At 35.7% G+C, this 8,919-nt stretch overlaps 1 protein-coding gene across 1 annotated transcript in view; it reads right to left on the bottom strand.

Annotated features, from left to right (window-relative positions):
• Positions 1–455: 455 nt before the first annotated feature.
• Positions 456–8,919, bottom strand: part of DNAAF6 (dynein axonemal assembly factor 6) — a 79,196-nt gene continuing 70,732 nt past the window's right edge. Inside the window, exon 7 of the mRNA XM_036460755.2 lies at positions 456–627. Coding sequence (XP_036316648.1) covers positions 498–627 — 130 coding nt within the window. The 3' untranslated portion in view covers positions 456–497. The remainder of the gene's footprint in view (positions 628–8,919) is intronic.

Below are 8,919 nucleotides of genomic sequence, written 5' to 3'. Positions count from 1 at the left end.
GTTCTTAAGACTACTGAAATAAGTAGACCATTGATTTCATGGTCTTAGCTCAATTATTTAATTGACCATGTAGTAGTCTAATGGTTAACCTATAACCATTAACCTATGAGAAAGCAATATTTTCTACCAGAGTAGCAGAAATTACTGTAATTGATCAGAATCCTATATAATAAAAGCGTAGTATGCAAATTGTCCCCTCAACCTGGAATTCTTCTGGGAGTTTGATCAGGGGGCAGTGCCGGCCAGGGGAAAGAAGGGAGGACCTGACAGCAACAGGTGGCTGGGGGAAGGGAGGGAGTGTCTAGCTGGCTACCACCAGCTGCTAGGAACCAGTGTACAAATTTTGTTCACTAAGCCTCTAGTAGTAGTATAATTGTATTAAGTCCCTTCCTGAAGTATGCTGGAAAAATAAAGAGAAAAGAGAAAACATTAACCATTTTTTAATTTTTTTTTTAATCAGGACAATTTTGTCATGTTTCTCCCTTACTGATGCAGTTTCAGAAGAAATTAACAAAATCCAACTCTCTTTTCAAAGTTACAGTGACTTCAAGAGTTTCAGTTTCCAGGATATAGAAAGCTTTGGCACTGTTACAATCCACAGGATGGGGAAAGTTCAGCAACAATTTCCTAAACGAAACAAAACAAAAACATAGAATCAGCTTCCTAAAGTGATATAAAGAAGACAACACTTTTAAGAAGGCAATGAGGAAAGCAAGTTATACCATTAGAACATTAGAAACAAACAAAAAACACACACTTATATTTAGACAGTACAAGTACTGGATCAAAAGTATGCCTAATGAAACAAATAGTATGATAGTTTTTTGGCCTCAAAAACCCAAGCAATGGTTTTGATTCCCCCCTCTTTTTTTCTAAATTGACCTCATTTTGTATGATATAAACATAGTCTCAGGCTATATTTATAGATATAAAAATAGAACCATTGCCACCTTTAAGTTGGTTGGATAGATTTGTTGACAGCCATACTTGTGTGTATGTGGGATGTGGCTAGCTGAAACAAATCTGGAAATTGGAATGGTTCCACAAGAATTCTGCTAACACAACTTTAGGCTGAGTCTCTAAGGCCTGGAATGATTTTAATACCAGATCAATGAGAGTGCTTCTCTCTGCTTGTTTCTGGTTCTTTCTACTATGCATTAACAAAAAGTCTCAGTGAGGGATTGCTGGGTTTATTTTGCAGTGGATGGCTTGTTGTTGGATAGCTCCATGCTTTAGATGCATTGCTGGTATATGACATCCATAATTCTGCCATAGTGATATGAATGTAAATTATGCAAAGGGTTGGTACATGCCACATGCTGGTATCTGAAGAAAATTAAATGCATGAAACAATTATTACCTCACATTCTCAATAGAGAATGATTAAATATCTCTATAAAAGAGTGGACAGAAAAGCTATTTTACAAGGTATAAGATCTAAAACAGCAAGAATTTTGATATTTTTAAGAGTACTTATTGAATACTTGTATAAAAAACTAGTATTTGGCCCTATCTGGTTTTGCTCAGTTGTTAGAGTGTCAGCCTGTGAACTGAAAGGTCCCAGGTTTGATTCTAGTCCAGGGCAAATACCTCAGTTGCAGGCTTTTCCCTGGCCTGGACCCTGGTTGAGGCACATGCAGGGAGACAACCAATTTCTGTGTTTCTCTTACATTGATATTTCTATCTTTCCCTCGCTCTTCCGCTCTCTCTTTAAAAATCAATGGAAAAATATCCTCAGGTGAAGATTTTAAAAAAAGAAAAGAACTAGTATTTGAAAACAAAAACCTTGAATATCAATTGCTTCTTTATCAATTTGAAGACCTAAATTCAGGACACTGGACTCATTAAAAGTATTTATGACACATTTACAGAAGCTGAAGAAGAAATTTTATGTGACTTTTATTTTATTCCAGATATCTGGGATAGGAGAACCACCTCCTTTCACCTTAACTAATGAAATCATGAGGTATTTTACTGTAGCCCTTAATATTTGATATCTCAAAAAAGTAGGTGCAGAAACATTTAGAGTCCATCTTTTTAAAGTTGTTAACAATGTAAGTTGTGCTACAGTTAGATTTGCTTTATCCCTTATTCTACAAATTATAATATATTCATTTTAAAAAGAAAGCAAAGTTCAGTGGTAGTAGCTTCACTGTAGTAAAAGACAACTATAAATCAGCTGAAGAATGAGTTCCAATGACAATATATACTTCTCTCTCCAGAGAGAAATTAATTTTAAAAAGATAGTTAGTGGCCATTGGAATGATCCATCTATCCTTGCATTTCTATCTAGTTCTTAGTAGTATGGCTTTACATACTACAGTTTTGAATAATAGAAACTGTGTAACTTATTTAGACTCTTAAGAGAATGAAAATATTTTTATATGATCTGGTTTACTGCCTGGATATCTGAACTGAGATTTATATTTAAACAAAGCAAAATATTTCCAAATACTTAACCATTGAAGGATAGGAATGTATCTTATCTTGGTGTCCCCCCAGTGTCTAGCAGAATAGTTTATAAATATTTGTTGAGTGAATAAATAAATGAGTGAAAAGCAAACTGGTCATCACAAAGTGACATTTGAATAACTACTATAGATTAGTACTATAAAATGGGAACAAACATTTAAACCCAAATACCTCTGACTTTACATTGATAATATATTTGTATTTTGAGAAGCCAAAGTTTAGACACTGATCAGATATTTATCCAGTGTCAATTTTCATTAGGAATTATTTAAAGGCAGACAATAATATATGAAAATTTTAAAAATCATCTATACAATGAACATTAGAGACTTGCATGCTCACATTTATAATGGAGAATTCAAGATGATGTTGCTTGCAAGAGATATACATAACAGACAATCTTGCTCTGTGCATACTTACATAATGCAATTTTTATTTTATAGTAGTTAATAAATGCTTTGACTTAACTATCTGTGTAAAACACAGACATGGCCTTTTTTATTTTTAATCCTCACTCAAGGATGTTTTTCCATTGGTTTTTAGAGAGAGTGGAAGAGAGAGGGAAAAAACAGAGAGAAATATCAATGTGAGAGAAATACATCCATTGGTTGCCTCCTGCACATGCCCTGACCAGAATAGAACCCAGGACCCTTCAGTCCACAGGCCAATGCTCTATCCACTGAGCCAAACAGGTTGGGCAAGACATGGCCTTTTTAAGGTTTCCTATTGGATTTAAGATATAACAATTTTCAAAGAAAGTACAGAATTAGCTACTGAGCTGCAATTCACTATTCTATTTAAAAAACTTTTTAGGTATTGATATCATGGGACATCAACTAAAAAGCTTAATTAAAGGAGCAGAGCAAAGGTGAAAATAATCTAAAACAGCATTCAACTAAAATTAACTTATACTTGTCTTTAGAATGTGTCTTTATTATCATGTTCAAGGAATTCAATTATGATATTCTTAGAATTCACTTAAAAAATGAGTGGTAGCCATACTTACATCTGACAAAAAAGACCTCAAAGTGAAGGCTGTAACAAGAGATAAGGAGGGCCAGGCCACTTCATACTACTAAAGGAAGCAACTCAACAAGAGGATATAGTAATTCTGTAAAACATATATGCACCCAATACAGGAGCATCCAAATACATTGGGGGGAAAAAACACCTGGAAGATATCAAGGAAGAGATTGACAGCAATACAATCATAGTAGAGGAATTTAATATCCCGTTCACAACACTGGATAAATCTTCTAAACAAACAAACAAAAAAATCATCAAAAAAAACAGATATCCTAATTGACTCACTAGATCAGATGGACTTAATTGACATCTATAGAACATTTCACCCCAAATCCACAGAATATACATTCTTCTCAAGTGAACACAGGACTTTTTAAAAGATATATCACATATTAGGACACAGGCAAAGTCTCTTCAAATTCAAGAAGATTGAAATCATGTCAAGCATCTTCTCAGATCACAATGGCATGAAATTAGAAATCAACTACAATAAAAACAATAAAAAGTCAAACACTTGGAGGCTAAGTAGCATGCTATTAAACAATGATTGGGTTACCAAAGAGATGAAAGAAGAAACAAAAAGCATCCTGGAAACAAATGACAATGAAAACACAACAATCCAAATTAGACCCAGTGAAAGTAGTCCTGAGAAGGAAATTCATAGCTCTACAGGCCTACCTCAAAAATCAAGAAAAAATGGAAACAAATGATCTAACCCTGAAACTTAAAGAATTAGAAAGAGAGCATCAAGAAAATCCCAAAGTAAGCAGAAGGAAGGAAATAATAAAGATCAGAACAGAAATAAATGACACAGAGACCAAAAACAACAACAACAACAAAACCCACAAAAACAAAGAAGCAAATAAATAAAAACAATACAAAAGATCAATAAAACCACGAGCTGGTTCTTTGAAAATATAAACAAGATTAATGAATCTCTAACCAGGCTCACTAAGAAACAAAGAGAGAGAAACCAAATAAAATAAAATCAGAAATGAAAAAGGTGAAGTAACAACCAACCTCACAGACATAAAAAGGAATTGTGAGGAGAGAAACCAAGATGGTGGCCTCACACAACAATTTCAAAACTACAATTAAAAGACAAAATGGACATCATCCAGAACCACAGGAAAGCTGGCTGAGTGGAAATTCTACAACTAGAAGAAAAGAAAAAAGCACACTGAGATGCAGAGGAGCTGCAGAAGGCAGAGGTAGGAAGACACAAGCATGGAGAGGACTGGTGGCTGAGTGCATGGCTGGCTTTCTCAAGCGGGAGAGAGACAGAAGCTCCTAACTGCGCTGAACTCCAGTTCCGAGCGAGACCCTGGAGATCCAGATTCATATGGGGGAATCTGGACTGCCAGGAAAAGAGAAAAGCACACTGAGACTCAGGGTAGCTGCAGAAAGCAGAGGTCTGGAGATGCACGTACAGAGAGAAGACTGACTGCTGAGTGTGTGGCTGGCTTTCTCAAGCAGGAAGGAGACAGAAGCTCTCTACTGTGCTGAACTCCAGTTCTGGGCAAGACTCTGGGAACCCAGACTCATTCAAGGAGAAACTGGACTGTCCGGCAGCAGGTGGAACTTGAGGGCAGCTTTCTCTCAGAGGTGCTGCAATGATTACTGAGGAACACTGAGACCCAGGGGCCTCATAGGGCAAGGCTGATGGGAAGCCAAGGCTGTCTGATCCAACCTGAGACACAGCCTCATTCAAGCTGAGCACATCCAGGCTTTTGCAATTTTGCAAATCTAGTCTCATAAAAGTGTCACCAGCAAAGAACTTCTCCAATCACAGATACAGCTGATCCTCACAACCAATTTTCCTGGAGGTCAATTCCTCCCAGGGATACCAACAACAGACAAGACTTAACTACTGTAACAAGGCTGTGCACATAGTTCACAAAGGGGTGAACCAAGAGTGTCCACCTCAGGTAACTGGAGAGGCTAAACCACTGGGCCCTATAGGACACCTAGCACACAAAGCTACCCTACCAACTCAGGGAAGCAGCAAAAATGTGGAGACAAAGAAACAGATCACAAAAGAAAGAAATGGAGGAAAACAAATGATTGTATATAAAGTTCAAAACCACGATTATAAGGCTTTCCAAGAATTTCCTAGAAAAGACTGATAAATTTAATGAGACCCTTGAGGATATGAAAAAGCACCAACTAGAAATTAAACATACACTGACTGAAATAAAGATTATTAAACAGAGACCTAACAGCAGACTAGAGGACCACAAGAATCAAGTCAAAGATTTGAAAAACAAAGAAGCAAAAAACACTCAACCATATAAGCAAAAAGAAAAAAGAATCTAAAAATTTGAAGATAGTGTAAGGAGCTTCTGGGACAACCTCAAGCATACTAACATCCAAATTATGGGGGTGCCAGAGGAGAGAGAGAGAGCAAGATACTGAAAACCTATTTGATAAAATAATGACCAAAAACTTCCCCCACCTGGTGAAATAAATAGACTTATAAGTTCAGAAAGCACACAGAACCCAAACAAAAGGAATCCAAAGAGAACCACACCAAGACACATCATAATTAAAATGCCAAGAGCAAGAGACAAAGAGAGAATACTGAAAGCAGCAAGAGAAAAGCAGTTAACTACCTACAAGGGAGCACCCATACAATTGTCAGCTGATTTCTCAACAGAAACTATGCAGGCCAGAGGGAGTGACAAGAAATATTCAAAGTTATGAATAGCAAGAACCTACAACCAAGATTTCTCTACCCAGCAAAGATATCATTCAGAATGGAAGTTCACGTAAAGAGCTTCACAGATAAGAAAAAGCTAAAGGAGTTTATCAACACCAAGCCAGTATTATATGAAATGCTGAAAGGTATTCTTTAAAAAAAAAGGAAGAAGAAAAAGGTAAAGATAAAAATTATGAACAAGAAATACATATCTATCAATAAGTGAATCTAAAAACCAAGTGAATAAAAAATCTGATGAATAGAATAAATTGGTGAATAGAATAAAATCAGGGGCATAGAAAGGCAGTGGACTGACAATTCTCAGGGGAAAAGGGCTGTGGGGTGTGGGAAGAAAAAGGACAAAAATAGTACACATATGGATGAAGACAGTGGTGGAGGTAAGGGAAGAGGGTGGGATGGGAACTGAGTGGAGGGGATCTATGGGGGAGAGGGCAATTGTAATAATCTGAACAATAAAGATTTGTTAAATTTAAAAAAAGAGAGAGAAGAAAATGAGGAGAAAAAAAAAGGACTGTGAAAAAAATACTATGAACAACTCTACTCCAAAAAACTGAACAACCTTGATGTAATGGACATATTCCTAGAAAAATACAGCTCCTAAAACTCAATCTGGAAGAATACAAAAAACCTGATGGAATTGAAACAGTAATAAAAAAAACTTACAGCAAATAAAAGCCCTGGACTGGACAGCTTTACAGGGGAGTTTTACTAAGTATTCAAAAAAGAACTAAAACTTATCCTTCTCAGACTATTCAAAAAAAAGTGAAGAGGAAGACACCCTTCCAAGCTCTTTCTACCCTAATCTCTTACAAGATGAGAAAGGGAATTACAGGCAAATACCCCTGATGAACATGGATGCTAAAATCCTCAATAAAATTCTAGCAAATTGGATTCATCATTACATTAGAAAAATTATACACCGTAATCAAGTGGGATTTATTCCAGGGATGCAAGGCTAGTACAGTATCCGCAATTTAATAAACGTGATACATTACATCAACAAATTGAGACACAAAAATCACATAATCATATAATTTGATTCAGAAAAGTCATTGGACAAAATCCAATACCCTTTCCTGATAAAATCTCTTAGAAAATGTGAATAAAAGGATGATACCTCAACATAATAAAAGACTTATATGACAAACCTACAACCAACATAATACTCACTGGGCAAAAACTAAATCCATTTCCCCTAAGAACAGGAATCAGACAGGGATGTCCACTTTCACCACTCCTGATCAACATAGAACTGGAAATGCTGGCCATAATGATGGGACAAGAAGAAGAAATAAAAGGCATCCAAATTGTAAAAGATGAAGTAAAATTAGCACCAGTTGCAGATGACATGATATTGTACATAGAAAACCCTAAAGACTCAACCAAAAAATTACTAGACCTAATAAATGAATTTGGAAATGTAGCAAGATACAAAATTAGCACCCAGAAATCTATGGCTTTTTTACACACCAATAATGAACTCACAAGAAAAAGAAATTAAGAAAACAATCCTATTAATCATTGCAACAACAACAAAAAATTTAAGATACCTAGGAATAAACTTAACCAAGAAGGTAAAGGACCTGTACTGTGAAAAAAATTATAGTATCCTGAAAAAAGTGATAGAGGAAGTCATAAACAACTGGAAGAATATTCTGTGTTCATGGATGGTAGAATCAACATCATTAAAATGTCTATACTACCCAAAGCAATCTATAGTTTCAATGCAATCTCCATTAAAATACAAATGGCATATTTCAAAGACATAGAACATACTCTACAAAAATTCATCTGGCATACTAATTAAAAAAAGATCCCGAATAGCCACAACAATCTTAAGAAAGAAGAAAAAAAGTAGGAGGAATCACAATACCAGATATCAAGCAATATTTCAAAGTCACTGCTCTCAAAACTGCCTGGGACTGGCACAAGAATAGACATATAGATCAATGAAATATAATAGAGAACCCAGAAATCGACCCAAATCACTATGCTCAATTAATATCTGAAAAAAGAGGCATGAACTATAATGGAGTCAAGACAGTCTCTTCAATAAATTGTACTGAGAAAATTGGACAGATACATGCAAAAAATGAAACTACACACAAAAATAAACTCAAAATGGATAAAGGACATAAATGTACATTGGGAAACCATAAAAATATTAGAGGAGCCACAGACAGCAAAATCTCAGACATATACTGAAGCAATATCTTCACCAATACAGTGCAATAGAAACTGAAGAGAAAATACACAAATGAGACTACATCAAAATAAAAAGCTTCTGTACAGAAAAAAAAAAAAAAAAAAGAAAGCCCACTGCATAGGAGAACATATTTGCCAATGTTATCTCTAATAAGGGTTTAATCTCCAAAATTTACAATGAACTCATACAACTTAACAAAAGGAAGAAAAACAACCCAATCAGAAAATGGGCAATGGACCCAAATAGATACTTTTCAAAAAAAGACATACAGAAGGCCAAGAAGCATATGAAAACATGCTCAAAGTCACTAATCATCTGAAAAAATGCAAATCAAAATGACAATGTGGTACCATCTCACACCTGTCAGAATGGCTATCATCAACATATCAACAAACAAGTACAGGTGAGGATGGGTGCTGGGTGGGAAGAACCCTTGTGCACTGCTGGTGGGAATGCTGACTGATACAGCCATTGTGGAAAACAGTATGGAGTTTCC

Source organism: Pipistrellus kuhlii, unplaced genomic scaffold, assembly GCF_014108245.1.
Source record: "Pipistrellus kuhlii isolate mPipKuh1 unplaced genomic scaffold, mPipKuh1.p scaffold_m20_p_33, whole genome shotgun sequence".
NCBI lineage: Eukaryota > Metazoa > Chordata > Mammalia > Chiroptera > Vespertilionidae > Pipistrellus > Pipistrellus kuhlii.
The sequence above is the reverse complement of the archived record's forward strand: the minus strand, read 5'-3'. Positions and strand labels throughout refer to the sequence as shown.